Below are 17,003 nucleotides of genomic sequence, written 5' to 3'. Positions count from 1 at the left end.
CAATCTCTTTTCTCATGTAGATATGAAATCAGTCTATCATAGGAATGTTGGCCATGAAGATGTGCATGAGTGCGCGTACTAATCCCTCCAGTGAAAATACTTCTTGCGAGCAGAGAGACAAATGTGTTATACTCTTAAAATGAAATTGTGGAATGAGTATGTCAAAGAAAAACAACAACACACATCATCTTTGTTATAAATAACACGCTCTTTGTGATCGGTGGTTCACTAACTGTTCCTTTCGTGCTTTGGCCGTGATGGATTGATTGAGCCCTTAGCTCCGCTCATGTAGCACTCTTGCATTCACACGGCAATTCGGCCAAATTCCGCCGTGTGCAATCCGATTCTGCGCGTCGAACGCTGCCCCCTCGTCGCACAAGCCACGGGGGAAGTGCAGCGTAGCCCGAGAATCGGGCACACAATGGCTCGCATGATGAGAAGAAACAGGCAGTCATCACGTTACACGTGTATCCGATAACATGAGGGACTGAGGCTTGCTTTTGTGACACAAAGGAAAAACTTCTGCACACACGTACATCTCCGGGATGGTGGCCATGTTTTTCATTTCATTTTTTTTTTCTTTGCCGATTCCCACAGTTTGAATGTTCATCTTGGAAAAAAAAAACAACCATGTGAACAGCATGGCAATAATAGCTGTTTTTGGCTGTCTCAATGCTCAAGAGGAGAATCCTGACCATACAGTATGTCATGCAAATTGCAAAAAAATGCATGTGATCAGTATATCAAAACCATTATTTTCTGTTTTCTCAATATGTACAGTATACACCATATATCTAGCGAGTCTAATTTTTTGTGAATCGGGACTTCCCGACAATCTTGTGAGTGGTTGAATTCGCGATTGTGGAGCACAACACTGAATGAAGAAATGTATGTTGCATACACATTGATGTCTGGATCACTTGATAGTTTCACATGTTTTTAGATTCACGAGTTTCGCATGAATAAAAAACTCGCAAAACATTTGCCATATAGAGTATGCTGTTCTAATGTGTTGCTGTCATCTGTGTCATATTTTTTACATGAGTTTGCCTTGCACTCTAGAAATGAATCACAGATAACGACACACATTCCCATTTTCAGGACTTTGTTTCCACACTTGTGTGAACAACAATACCATCACTGAAAGTTTGTCCACCAAGCCAGCTACAAAGTGGGGCCTACCAATTTGTCTTTCCCCTATGGTGACTCGGAACAATGACCCCCCTGGGATCGTTGCTGAAAAGCTTTTGAATGCTTTCTTGTGCCAAATCTGTTTGGAAACAAATGATAAAAGCATATCCCTTGAAGCATATCATTCCCATATCCAATCCATTCAAAGAGAGCTATCAATAATGTCGCTCACTGTTGCTCAACACCATTGATTGCATGCAACCCCCACCCCCCCCCCCCCCGATTAATCGGTTAATGTTGTGGTCACTTGTAAATTATGATGGCTATTCCATGCCCGCACTCAGTCATTAATACATTACCACTTGTTTTGCTTGTGTTCAACATTTCTAGTCTTTTTTTCCCCCTCTCTATCTCTTTTTACTGCTACTGTTTGTGTTTGATTCAAATCCCAATCCATACTGTGTTCGACCCTCGCCTGCTGCTGCCATGACAACCGGCGGCACAGAAGTGTTAATCCAAACCAGTTTACAAAAGGGAGGCAACGAGAGCTCCTTCAAAAGATGGACCAGGCTCTCCAAGACACAGCCAATGGGGACGAGACCGACAAGGAATGGGGGGCATGCTGCACCAAAATCAATTTCGCAAAGGGGCTGTGGTGTGAAAACATTTCAACTCTCGTTCAGTATGTGAAAATAGACCAATCAATCTGCACATTCAGTAGCCCCATTGATTTCTCTCCAGACTTCAGTCTAACCCCCTCCCACTCTCCTTTTTCCACTTTTCTTTAAATTGGGAGGGGGGGGGGGGGGCAGGGGGGAGTAGTTTCAACGGCAGACAAACAACATACACATCTATACACACTGTGCTTACAGAAAGTAGAAGAACAAGACTGCCACAAAAAAATACACTCACATAATGATTTAATAAAAACTGTGTTCAAATGATGCTGAAATTCTGCAGATCTCAAAACTTCATCTTATGAGATGATCAAAATTTTGCCACAGAATTCCACGAAAAATGTATCTTGCAACATACATGGTAGTTATCTCACTGGTAAAAGCAAACATATGTACAAACATACACCCATACACAAACACAGACATTCACACTGACATATGTACACATTCACCGAGAGGAGAGAAGGTACCCATATACCACACCAAACACAATGCCAGCTAATTGAAATCTGCTCCAGGGGTATTAACGAGCAAGCACCATGAAATTGGCCTTTAATAAACCATAGTCCAAGTGTGGGCTAGAAAAAAAAGACAAGCGCATTATCAGCTCTCCCCTTCAAAGGCCAGTAATCGCTCAGCACCTGAATACTTCTGATGGAGGCATTTCGGACCGAATCTCATTAAATTATCAGCTGCTAATTTGAGGTCTTCTCCGTCCCCACCCCTCTTTGACACCATCCAACGCCGAAGAGCATCCATCTTTCTCTGATAACGCCATGCTAGGGGGAAATGTCCTGTCCAATCCACGAGGATTTTTGACAAATCTGACAAGCCAGTGTCTGCTCTACCTCAGAGTTTGTGAAGAATTACGACCAGAGAGAGAAAAAGGATGGAAGAAAGGAGGGTGGGATAGATGGGGAAAAATAAAAGAACTCCAAATATATACAATACAGACTGGCAAGTTTGGCAGGCCGGTCTGAAGCCGGACAAATCAATTATTTGTGAGTTTCTCATCACATCGACAATGCTGCACGTAGTCATTTGCATACATAGGAGCCATTTACTTTGGCGATCTCATCCACAAGCTCTTTTTTCTTTCTGCCAGTTGGTGTGATCATATTGTTTGATGAGGGTATTGACTGCTACAACGCCCACGTGAAACATCTTCCTTTTTGCACATGTGCCCAAGGCATGGGTGTCATGAGTATGAGACTGCTCAATGCATGTTTCTTATTCTTTTTTTAATCCACTTTGAATGGTTGCCATGAAAACGACACGGCATGAATTCACATTGGAGACATCTTGGTAGGGAGATGATCAAACACATGTAGAGAAGTTTATTGTTTATTTTTTTCACTTCAAAAGGACAGGTGTAGTAGGAAAAAAAAAAAGCCAAGAACGGAAGAAAATTTTGCTAACAATTTCTGCTTTGCACATCCATGAAATATCTCAGTTGTCCCCAAAGCACACACAGGTACGTGTAGGACAAGTTCTGTACATGAGTATCCTCCACCTCAACTCAACCATAAAGGAACTGAAAGTGTCATTGAATACTTAGCATGTCCCATTATCTACTGACAAATGTACAAACAATACCTTTGATTCTAGCTTAGTGTGACTGGCTGACTGGTGACTGAGACATCCTCGGCTCTCCTGCAGACAACACAAGAAAAAAGAACAGAAAGAGATAGATATAAATTCACGATTTATAACTACTTATTATATGTATCAATGGACCATCAGGTCCATATTCACAAACTCTATCATTCATCTACTCACTTTGTAAGTACTGACTTTCACTACTTTACAATCAGCAAGTTTCAATTGCGATGATTATGGCAGATGAGGAAAGTCAGCCGATTCCATACACAGATGATGTAAAGTCTTTATAAAGTTATGGGCAGCATGCTCACTGAGGACATATCTAGAAACCTCTCAACAGAAAATAACCTGGCAAAAATTGCAGCATATACAAGCAACATTTTTCTCCACTTTCAATGAAAATCAGACATCTTCATTTCACATGCTCCAGCAACCAACAGAAGCAATGGTGCAGAACCATTACAACATCAAAATGATTTTATCTCTGAAGAAAATTGTAGCTGGAAAAAAATGTAATGATATTCAACAAGATTGGAGGAATACAGAAAAAAACCCTCTATACTAAACGTAATGTCATATGATATTGATGAAAATTCTTGCACTTGGAAATAAGGGTACTAGCAGGGCACCGAAACTGCTGAGCTGCAGGTACACATCCGTTGTGGCCGAGACCTGTTTCGCACTCCACAGTCACTGCCCATACATCATCTCGGCATCTCAACACTGCCCCCTGCCCCCTACCCTTTCATTATTGCCTCTTCTTGAGAACGTAATGAGCGCGAGAAGGAAGTGAATTAACCCCATCACCGAAAGAGAGCGCACGGAACAGTTACGGGCACGGCTCTAATGGGCTAATGAGACAGAAATTACGGGGACAGTCTATGCACGGGCAAGGGATCACACAGGGTAAGTCCGTGTAACGACAGGCCACATCTATCACTCTGAATTTCCTGCTTCAAATGAGAGTACGTCGGACACAAAGACACACACACACACACACACATATACAGATACATGCACACACAGACATACACACATACAGACATACACACATACAGACATACACACATAGACACATGCACACACAGACATACACACATACAGACATACACACATACAGACATACACACATGCAGATACATGCACACAGAGACATACACACATACAGACACATGCACACACAGACATACATACATACATACACATGCACACAGAGACATACATACATACATACATACACATGCACGCACTCATTCCATCTATTTTGTCTTTTTAAGTATGTGGTCCCTTCATCCCTCTTTCCATCCCTCCACTCATCTTTCCACCTCTCTTCCATTCTCTGCGCATGTCTATAGCTCTGTAATATGTCTGTAAATCTGTCAGTCTGTCTGTCTGTCTATATCTCTCTCATGTTCTACTTTCCTCTCCTATGTGTAGTTAGCTCTCTAACATATTGGGCCTATGTCCCTCTGTCACCCCCCCCCCCCCTCTGCTTGTCTCACTTCTCTTATGCTTTTCTCAATTTCTTTCTCTGTGTGCACATAATCTTCAATTTGTATTTTTCAAGTTCATCTGTCTTTTGAGGTGTCTGACTCTGTTGTGCATGATACAAGGCTGTCTGAGGGGAAAAAATAGAGGGGGGGGGGGAGTGGTTTAAGGGAGTGGTAAAAAGTTTGAGGCATGCTCACATACATAAATTATATGGCTTGGGTGTTCATAATCCTTTCAAATTTTACCTCCAGCACTAGCATGTAATATATTTGTACACCAACATCCTCTCTTTCATCCCGGGTATTATAGAAACGCCACAAGAAGAGATGGGCCATAGATTTCCATCAACTCTTGGCCACTTCTCTTTTTACTATTCCAACTTTGATGGATCCAGAATAAGGGGATGAACAAGCCTGTGTCATGATGCTATCTGTGACTACAGGAGCAAAAAATACAACCCAATCTACACCCAGGCCTAGGATGAGCTCGGGACATGGAATGGCACCGGAAGCTAATTTTGGCATCAAACCATGGGCATCCGAACCGACCTGGAAAACTTTCCAGCCGCTACAGCTAACCACAACACCACGTGAATGTTTGATGGTAAATCTCCACAAAGAAACTTGTGTGAATAATGACACAGTGTGCGTTTACCATGTCAGAGCCCTTCAACCTTCCCCTTCTAGGTCAGTGTTGCACATACAGATCAGGGTTCCTGCAAATACTGCTGCCTATAGTGCAGTTGCCAGTATTATACAGTGTCTACTGCATGCGTTAAGAAATCCCATTGCAGTTATGAAGCTTTTTGTTTTGCCCTTTACTCTACCTCGATATGTTGCCATAACAAATCTCTTCATAACATTTACTTTCCACAAACGCTTAAGTTCAATATCAGTCTGTTTCCCCTAAGAGAAGTATAGCTTTGCTAGGCAACACTATCCCATTGTGAAGATAACAAGAACACTGTAAAGGTGGTTTATTTTGGCTATTCATGAGCGAATCCCAACAATTAGTTTCGATCGCAGATTTTAATTCGGGATCATCCTGCCGTGACCAGCAAGTTTCAGACCTGCTCTCTTGTCAAACGGGCATTCAGTCAGCCAGTAAGTGTAACACCTTTAGAGGTGAGATGAGCTTACATTGTGCTCGTTCATTTTCTAAACTGTGCAGAGTTCCTGCCTCAACCTGTGATTTATGCGCGGGACTCCCTGTGGCCATACAATCATCTTTTTCCCCCCTCTCTCTACCCAAATTTTCCCCCCATCCCTTCTTCACCATCCTCTCATGTGGCAATAAACAGGAAATTAGACAAATCTAAGCTATTACACAGAATGTGGTCTGCCAAAAAAAGAAAAAAAAAGTGGGGGGGGGGGGAGGAGAGGGGCCAGGGAAGACATGAAAAATGTGTATGTGTTGTGCATCTGGGAAGTAAATCCATGGAAATGTTGCTGTGGAATTGTGGGAAGGCAGGGGTCAGAAACATGCTTGGCTGCTGATGATGAGAAAGGTAGAACACACACAAACACACACACACACACACACACACACACACACACATACATACATACATATGTAGATACACACAAATATATACACAGATATGCAGAGATATACACACACATGTGTGGATACACAAATGTGTATATAATATACACACAGCAGGCTACCTATGTGCTACATAAAGTCACAAATGGACAAGTATAAGAATATTGCTCACCTACAAAAGAAATGAATGGATATATATCTATTTCTATACCAGCCGCCATTTCTTTGATCACTACATTATAAACTTCCTAGCCATTACAGGAATTATGAATGTACTTTAAGCACCATTTGTCTAAGTGCATGTGGCTCTTTACAGTCTATGTAGCGTTGAGGTTCATGATAATCATGATGCATTTTTCATGGCATAATGTTCTGGCGCATTCAGTTGTTACTACGCCTGAGTATATGGGGCACATACAGCCTGAGAATAAGGATGCTTAGTACAAATTGTCTGAGTAGGAAAGTAATAATTTATGAATAATTGTCTGGCTAGTTGGATAAAGAAAAAAAAAGTGTGCAAATGGAATCCAATCACTAAAGACTATATAGTCTCCCATAATAGCCAACCACCTGGGTTGGTTCTTTTTTTTTTTTGGGGGGGGGGGAGGGGGGGGGGGGCTGTGGGTTTGTTTTTTTCTTTTCATCTAAGTCATGAATATCATGTCTTTCACAATTCGGAAGAAGATTAGTTGCCATCTCTTTGACTAACAAAGAACAGCCTTGGTTGCAAGTCATTTTGAAAGGTAGTTAAAGCAGAAAGGCATTACACGGGGAATATACCATCGCGGCTGGGGTGAGCATGGGGTCACTCTCCCCACTTGCCTTCTAGCTTTACAGCAAAACATAGAAATCCTATCAAAATCGAGACGAAAAAAATCCAGCTGCCAATAGCATCCCCAGATTTATGAAAGGGTGGGGGGGGGGGGGGAGGGGGACTGGGTAGATGGGAGGGTGAGGGAAAGACTTGACAGGTAGAGGAAGAAGTGTAATTTGAGGTAAAATTGCTCGCTGGCAGTAGAAGCCACCATGGAAAATTGCTGAAATATGACGTTACCCTACCACACTAGCTCTTTCACCGACAACTGGCTGCGACTGCAGCAGCCAAGCAGCATGAAAGGGAAAGGATAACAAGTGGAGTGTGTGTGTATGTGTGTGAGAGGAGAGGGTGGGGTGGGGGAAGGCTAGGGAAAGGGGAAACTAAAGATGGGGGGGGGGGCAAGGGAGACAGGAGAGGGGGAGAGACAAATGCAGAGAGAAGATGATAATTGGAAAATGAGAGATGCCACCGGCTGGCCTGCAGCGTGTCATCATGTTTTCACGTCTTCTTCCCTTCCCTTCCCTTTCAAGCTTCTCTTGTCTGTTGGAGCGAGAGTCAGAAATTGTAGAACCGAGAGAGTCAGAAATTGTAGAACCTTCTTCCCAAGCACTGTATGTGAGGACCTGAAGCATTTGATTCACCTCTACAGCATACTTTATGGTGAGAGCTCCTTTCCCCAAAGGGAAAATGATGCAACAAAAGAAAAATCCTCAGATTCTCATGTTCTCATGTTCTCTATTCCAGATAGTATGTTCAGTAGACATGCCTTGGCTGGATATATGCATTCACATGCTTGATGTGTTCATTATAAAATGTGCAATAATGCATTTATCAAAATGCTTGATGAGTTCATTATAAAATGTGCAATAATACATTTAAAAGCTTGATGCGCTCATTATAAAATGTGCAATACTTGAGGAACCCTATTATGTGTATTGGTGATTTGTCCCTTACACATAAAACTCAGATAGGTGAATTTCACATTTTTCTTGACAACCTTTCCAAAACCTTTGTAATGACATGAATAGTGGTCGTTCTAAAATGTTCTTTTCTGTTCAGTGAATTTGTCACTTTCTCATTAAAGTTTGACTGGTGTGGATTACATTTTCATTTTGTTTATTCCCTACCCAGTTGCGTTACATCAGCCTACTATTTATAAAATCATGTAGTGCAGCTGTGGTATAACAAATGTGAGGTTTATCTTGGTGACATTGACTGTATGTTTTCCTCCTTATTAGGTAAAGCCAGCCTTGCCAGTTGTTTTATTCGATGGAAAACAAGTTGACTATGTTCAAGCTGTGGGAAAACTCTTTGGCAGTTAGCTACTCTTGCTGATTTGATATAAATATAATTTACAGTGAATAAGGTACATATCATCATCTATTACAATTATGTAAAGAAATAAAAAGAAAAAATATGAATGTCAGATATGACTCTGAATTTTCCCTTTACTTTGATTTTTTTTCTTCTGAGGGTTTTTTGAGCTCATATGCCAATGGTGAATTAGGTCTAACATCACGGTTTGATGAGAAAGATATAGAAATATTTTTCCTATTTGCCCTTCCAAGTTTTCACTACAATTCTTACTATCCCACAGTCTCAATCAATCATTTCATCTACAATTCCTTCTTTTTCCTTTTTTCATTCATTCATTCATTCATTCATCCATTCATTTTTTTTTTCCTATTTGTCTTCAGCCTGATTCCAATCTTCCTTGTCATCATGCAAACAATCTTTTCTTCTTCTTCTTCTTCCTTTTTTTGTCATGCCACCTCAAACACTAGCCAGGCTAACATCCATCAAAACTGACAATTATTGCCTCATGCTGATACTGTGGGGTGACCTCTGGGAATGAGATATTGTCATCTTCTCATCAGCCACTGGACATCATCTGTGCCTTAAAGGTACACATGTCAACTGAAAAAAAAAAAGATATGAAGGACCAATAGAAAAATACAGCACAAAGAGATGGATGTCTTGAAACATAGATGAACGACAGAGAAAAAAAGAGAGAAAGAGAGCATAAGAAGGAGAAATGGTGCTGGAGGTAAAGTATTGTACTAGTAGGACAACTACAAGTGAAGCTTGTCTTTTCTCAACAGGCCCAACATCACATTAAAAAAAGAAAAAAGAAAAAGGAAAAGCATTAAGAGAAACTAAGAAATTAATTTTCCACTGCATTTGAGCCAGCAAATGAAGCCGATTATAAAGTATTCGAAGGATAAGCTGTGTTACAATGCAGAAGCACGACAAAAGTCGTCGACATGGAATATTACGGGAGATGTCCTCACAAGCGAGCTTTCTCCAGCTTGTGGCATTCAAAATTGGGAGCTTGGATTATGCAGCGATTAAATTTCCTGTTCACTGTAGAAATGGGTTGGGTTTCGCGGTACGCGTTCAGTCTCGATATACCAGGAGCTCTGTATCACGAGTCTGGTGAAATGCCTAAATCTACCGTTAATGTTGGCCTGACCTTTAGAAATAGCCTCAAAGATGATGCCTTCAAAACAGATTATCGCATTTGCGTGCAACGCATTCAAAGAGAGCTTTACCAGCCTGCAAAGCTGCGCATCAATATTGTGTGTGTGTCCGGAGTTCGCATTTATCTTTTCTTCCTTTTCTTTCTTTCTTTCTGTTTTTTTTTTTTCTGTGTGTGGGGAGCTGAAGGCAAAACGTAAATTCCATGACCATGGTTATAAGGTTTAGTTTTCAGAAAGAACTCATACTATATTTCAGTAAGCCTTCTGCAAAGCATGGACTTTCTAACCATTCTTCTCCAGAAAAGTACTGAATTTCATGTCTATCTTTATCATGCAGGATGTAGGTGCATGATTAACATGTCTAGCAGTTGTAACTGATCCATGGCATGATGACAAAACTTAAGAGCCTTCCATCATCTCAAAACAAATGGGTATCATTGACTCAACAGATGTCGTCTACCATGTAGCAAAATAGTCCTTCATAGCATCCAACAGGCTTTAGGCAACTTTCTACAAGTCTTGAAAGTTCGATTTGCATCCATAGCCAAAAAAAAATGTTACTTTGCAGCAATAATTTTGAGCAAATGAGAGGGATACCGATGTGACAATTTCTGAACACATGTGATACGTTTTTATGTGCAGAAAGATACATGACGGCTGCCTGAAGTGACAAGATTTCATCCTCTACTACAGATTAAAGTTTTGTAGTAATCATTCCTAGTATTCCTTTTCTTTTCTTCATGATGCATGAGATCTTACATGTACAATTTGTAACTGTGCAGCTCAACAGCTATAAGTGCACAAGAATTTTCACATGCTGAAGGAAGAGAAAATGTCATAAAAGTGATTCTTCATAATGAAAATGAATATTTTCTGTAGTGATCTTTCTTCTTCATGCCTGCCTGTGACGCATAATGGGTATATGTATGTTGACTCAAAACAAGGAAAAATCTCTAGGAAGACAAAACAACAATAAATGTGCAAAGAAATTAATGAAGCACAGAAAGACGTCTGACCAGCCCTCACACGGGCTGACCCAGCTCTAGGCATGATCCAGGGAGCTGATGTCCAGCCCCTACTGTTGGAATTGGGACGCGTCCCATCCACCTTTATCCCTGCCCTGTTTTGGTGGCTCATTTGGCTTGATCAGCGTGCCCTACTTACATACATCATGCCTCCCTGCAGCCTTAAAAAAAACTCTTTCGTGCCTTCATGGGGGCCCTCTCTATGTCCATTAATTAAGCAGGTGCCCCACTTTGCGAGCAGAGTGCAGGCTGAGTGCAATCCCCGAACCCACCCTGACTGGCTGGCTGGCTGGCTGGTTGGCAGACAATATTATGGCAAGGGCAGGCAACACCGAGGGGACGACTTTGGAACATAGCTTCACGGTCCCGGAGGCCTTTTAAAAATTCATGACCGCCTGCTTGCTCGGAAAAAAAGCTGTCACAGCCATCCTCTAAAAGCAACCTTCTTAGCTATGTCATCTTCTTTCTCATCTATCACTGCTGCATATACTCCTAGTTCATGGTTTATCGGCCACTGAAACTCATAACTACTGTAGATAACTCCGCCCATTGATGATTGTATCAGTATTACTCATGGCCCATACATTCACACATAACACCCCCCCCCCCCAAAAAAAAAAAAAAAAGGGTTCTTTTAAATGTGATGAAAAAAACATTATTCTTGAGTGTGGACACAAAACAGGTCACTAACAACTGTAATTTTGTATCATGGTGCAACAATTTGTTTATCTTAGGTTTCCTTTGTGTGTGTGTGTGAAAACCAGCCCAATAACATGCCTTGTGCAGTGTGTGTGAGTGGCATGCAATTACACCGCAACTCGCTTGTGTACATGAGTCTTCATACTTAGTTTCAAATAGCTACAACATGCCCGGCTTTGTTTTATTTTGCTTGAAAAAAAAAATCAAAAACACTTCTGGATGAAAGATACCAATCTGTGCACACCTGTGAATTTGGTGCCTCCTGCTATCTACATGTATCAACCACATTTAGACAGAGATGCAGTCCATGGGATATGGTTTGGGAATGGGCTGAAGGGTAACGACACATTGGGCTGCGTGACTCACAAGCAATAATGTCCCCATTTTGCAATCTTTAACATTTCAGCCATTCATTACATCTTCTTTTTTTAATTTATTTGCCAAGCCTTAAGAGGGAAAGGAGATGACGGTGAAGCCCATTGCTCGCCATCTACATGAGATGCCGAGTTTGTGCAAATGTCCCCATACATACATTCCTGACATCTTGCAATGCTGTAACTGCTTTTCGTTCACAAATTAAACCAACAGAAGGTGATACAACTCAAAACCCCCCTATATGCATGCAATAGATGCTGACATAAAGCCATCTCTAGCAGAGTGATGGGCTCTTTTGAAAACTGTGACTGACACTGCAGCTTTTTGATTAACAAGAGATTCTTGTGGGGTCACAATTACTAGTACCACGTGAATGGAAGAACAGTTGTCTGAATGGAGAAAGCACAAAAGCCGGCTCTTGAAATCCACTGAATGGACGTGAAGATGTGTCTTGGAATGTGCTCTGATCATTATTGTTGCACCTAGATACTCAATTAACACCCCCCCCCCCCCCTTTGTGACGACCACAATCCTTAAATACTATTGACTTCTTAGGCAGTATGATTGCCAGCAGTATCGAAAAGCTTCACTACAAACTGCGATTACCCAACATACAAAATTTGTAGCTCTAATTGAGCATAATATGTGTGCTAACTTGCATCTAAATATTTATGTGATGGGAATCCATCCATGTTTTCAAAAATCTATGATGAATTGGGGTAGCTGGCGACATGTGCCTGCAATGACCTGGCTTCTACTGTGTATGTGACGCAGTTTAGCAGACAGAGACAGCTGCATGATGCTATATTCATCCCAATGACTATTAAGCCATAAATCTGGATGCTTCGACAGAGTTTAAAGACCGTCATGACATAAGTCAACAACAAAAACTATGACTACCTAAGAAATATTTCATCTACCTCATGATAAATGAGAGTATTGGAAAGAAACGACATTATGAGGACAAGAAAAACGCAACACAAAAATAAGCCAGCTTGGTTCCATGATGCGGCAGCTGCCACAGAAGCACACCTGACGTGCAAATTGGCGATCAATTTGACCACAAACTCGGACTGGAGAAGCAAAAGGATATTCACTCGGGACAGGGTGAACAACCTTCCATCGTCCACTAAATGACCAAACTTTCCTCCGCGGCTGTGGTGTCTGGCCAGTTTAACTGCAAATTGACCGCTGTATTACGAGCAAATAGAATGCTCTTGCCATACTTAATGAGCTGAGCAAATCTGGGCTAAAAAGTCAGCCGGTGCAGGGATATTTTCTTGGAACATCGCCAAGGCGTCTTTGTACTATAAGCTTTTGTATTGCCAATCTCTATTACATTGTACATGTCGATGCTCTATAGAGTGCCATGTATGCAACATTATTGTGCATGATTTATGCATTCATGATTGGGCCATAATAATTCAGCTCTATTCAACAGATGCTTTACACCTACTGACAGCTTGTGTGTGCCTCCACAGACTTTGCTTCTTGGAGTGAAAATCCCTCATCTAATGTTGATATGGCTGACTCTTGATATGAATTGTATGCATGTCTGTAGGAGAGAAAGAGTGTGTGTGTGTGTGTGTATGTGTTTGTCATGTATGTGTGTGTGTGTTCATGTCTGTCATTTCACAAATGGCCATCTGTGAAAATTGTGAATGTTTGTGGATGCAAGAATAGACACAAATTCCAACAGAGCAAATTCCATTCTCAGCTATGATATATGATATACCAAAGGTACCATGTACTGTATACGCCATATATTTCGCGAGTCCAAATTTTCACGAATCGGGACTTCCCGACAATTTCACGAGTGGTTAAATTCGCAATCGTGGAGTCTTGTACTGAACGGAGAAATACGCATACGTCACATTCATATCAGCATTAGAGTCAATATTTTCGCATTTTTAATTTCGCGAATAGCAGCTGACTCGCGAAATTCACGAAAATAAAAACCTCGCGAAATATTCGGCGTATGCAGCATGTGGTCTTTTCCAGGAAGAATACGCTTATTGCTTTTGATCATTTGTTCCTCTCTAATTTGCAGAGATAAGCGTGGCATAGGTGCAGACGCACACTTATACACAAGACTAGATATGAGTTATAGCTTCGGTAGCTTCCACCCGTGAATAATGTTTGTGGATGGATGGTTTCATGTGTAAGCATCTACTGATAGCAATATGAGTGCTAATATTGTCGTACGGTCTCCTCCTCATATGCAAAACCTTGCTGGATCTCTCCCTGTCAATGTTCTGATCTCTTCCAGCGGCAGAATCTTTAAATGTCAACGGCACAACCATGTTCGGTGAAAGGAATTTCTGTGACTAATACGTGCTATAAATGTAAATTCACAGTTACATGACATCATAACGTGCGACACGAAAGGTTGTTTTCATTCTCCTGACAATGGTCGAGACATGTATCATTCAACGGCAAAGAAAATTTCTCATCAGGAAAACTTCAACAGCTAATTTAACATAAGTTTACCACAGAAACTGTTCAGTCACATCAAAGGACTGTGCTGACAAACTGCAATTCTATAAATGTCATGTTTGCTTGTTTGTCTTTGCAAAATAAACAGAGAAATACACCAAATTCAAAGCAAAACATATGGATATTATGCACAAACAATTACCTGTGTATGGCTTAGAGCATGTCAAAAGAGGATTTTACAATTTAGTGATGTGTTTTTTTCTGTTCCCCTGTCTTTCTAAACATTTTGAACAGAAATTTCAGTAAAGGAATATCAAGTTACGTCATTTGAACTGCATTACCTCAAGTTGTGATAGAAATCCAATCCATGCTGAATACTAGAATTTGATCATTCTGACCTCATCAAGAGTATTCACTTTTTCAAAGTGTGGTATTTCATACTACATATGTTACAAAATTCACCTTTTTTTCCTCACTGTACATAGATGGTGAGATCTACATAAAAGGCATATATATGAAAACACATTATGAAGTGTTTATACTGAGTGTTTACGTAGCATATTTACAAACACTACATTCCAATAGAAATTCATATTCATACCTTCACATGAGCTGTTATCAATAGTGTGTCACTTTCTGCCTAACTAGTCATAATTATTGAAAACTACAGCTCTTTGAGTGTTACAAACTCCAAGAATGTATTTTACCTATGGGATATCCTGTCAAACAAACTTTATCCTCAACTCGATCCAAACAGCTACATGTATGAAAATGACTTTCAAAAGTGAATTTCACAGTTTGGAAACTTGGCTAAATATCCACGTGAAGTGGTACTACGTGAGATTTCATACCATAAAGAGCTTGGGGAGGTTACATTTGGCTCTAACACAGGTCACTGAACTGAATGCTCTGGGTTTGTTTGTTTGGTTGTTTTTTTATTCCCTCAGAAAAAGGGGGTGGGGCAGTTCTGTGTAGGTTTCAATCCCATTTCCCCTCTGCATGCCCGTCTGCGAGTAAAAAAATGTATAAACTTGATGATCATGCGATCCTTTCGTTCCTGACAAACCCACCCATTTCTGTCATTCCAATCAATCCCACACTATGTATGATCAATAGCTGTCAACAGACAGGCTCAATGATACCGAATAACGACCTTGTGGAGGCTAGAGAGAGTACCAACACCAGATTACATGCTGTAGATGACTTATGATGTGCTTCACTGAATATCATACACTCACTGTCAATGGGATGTTGCACAATAAATTTGAATATTACTCTACGTAGCTTGAATATCGTTTTTGTTTTTGTTGTTCTGTTTTTTTAGGGGGGGGGGGGGGAGAAGGAATTACCATGGACCAAAGAAGGGTAAATGTGCAAATATTGCATATATCACTGAAGCACTGAAGTAAGATTGAACACCAATCATGTGAAAGTATCATTAGTCCTTTCATGCCTGTCCAATATATACAATGTAGGTAAAATATTTCGTTAAGTATAACATGTATACTTAATCCTAGTTTATTTTTTTGACTATTGTACCATACTTTCAATAGCATCTAGGCTTTTCAGTTCTGCCTACAGAAGCTACAATGTACAAACTATTTTCCCATTTTTGAGAGTGATATCAAGAACAGTTTTTAAGATAATTTTCCTTCATGATCCATTTTTCTATTGCAAATCCTTTTTTAATTAAACTTGTATCATTCTTTCAGCAGTCTCATTTTACTTTTAATTAAATAAATGCCAATTAGAACACAGCATGACACTGCACTAAGAATAAAAAGTCCCTTCGCTACTTGCATCACTGCTACATAGTGGTTCTATCTTCATGCTAATGCTACACACAAGTGTTACTGTTACACATTCTATGCCATCAGCTATTCAGAGCATCTAAAAAGGGTAGAGAACTACTTGTGAATACTGGACGTCCATAATGCACGTCCATTTGGCACGGGATGTCTCATTGCTGCATCAGGCAAACATCTGACCGCGTGAAAACACAGATGCCCCTTTCCTGCCCGAGAGTTTTCTTTAAAAGCCTTGACAATCTGCAGGGCCCAGATATTTTTACAAAACGGTCTCCACTTCCTCCACGCTTCAGTTCCACAGCTTCTCTCCCCGCTCACTTATGAAACGGCCAAGTCTACCCGGTTTCCTTCTGATCCTTGACTTGTCTTCTGCATTCATACGACCGGCCGCAACGGGGCGGCCGCGTCTTTCACCGTGACCGGATCAATACTCTGGCGACACTTGTCAGATTCACTGGTGCGCAACCCAAACTGCAGGAAAAAGATCCACATGTGGCTGTATAACATCATTGATTCAGACATAGCCTCATTCAAGGCTGTTCAGCACTTTTTTTTTTCCCTTCACAATATTCAGATCAGGCTTAAAGGAAAACCGACCCATTGATCCCCTGCCCCGGGTGAAACATGGAAAATCTTAAGGTAACATTCCCTTGGAGATGCTTTCATGCAGTCAGATATGACTGAATAAAACTCATCAGCAGGACATGAAATTGATGAAATATAGATATCACCATAGAGATAATAGCCATCAAAGAACTGCCTTGAAACATAGCTGGCATGGCCTCAAAAAGAACTAGAAAACGGTGTGAACGCATGACATTTTGATCTCTCTCGGGGAGTATGGTTCACAGTCTATACACTGCAGAGGGCAGAGACATTGGCTCTTGATAATGTCCTACAAACACCGAGTTTTACGA

General features: G+C 40.8%; 1 protein-coding gene across 1 annotated transcript in view; it reads right to left on the bottom strand.

Moving 5' to 3' along the window:
- Positions 1-17,003, bottom strand: part of LOC139717842 (protein FAM53A-like) — a 107,166-nt gene that overhangs the window by 22,005 nt on the left and 68,158 nt on the right. The window contains exon 4 of the mRNA XM_071629336.1: positions 3,405-3,461. Coding sequence (XP_071485437.1) covers positions 3,405-3,461 — 57 coding nt within the window. The remainder of the gene's footprint in view (positions 1-3,404; positions 3,462-17,003) is intronic.

The sequence above is a fragment of the Diadema antillarum genome, unplaced genomic scaffold (assembly GCF_040938485.1).
Source record: "Diadema antillarum isolate AM-2024a unplaced genomic scaffold, OU_Dant_1.0 scf00000083, whole genome shotgun sequence".
Taxonomy (NCBI): domain Eukaryota; kingdom Metazoa; phylum Echinodermata; class Echinoidea; order Diadematoida; family Diadematidae; genus Diadema; species Diadema antillarum.
This window is presented reverse-complemented; position numbering and strand designations above follow the sequence as displayed.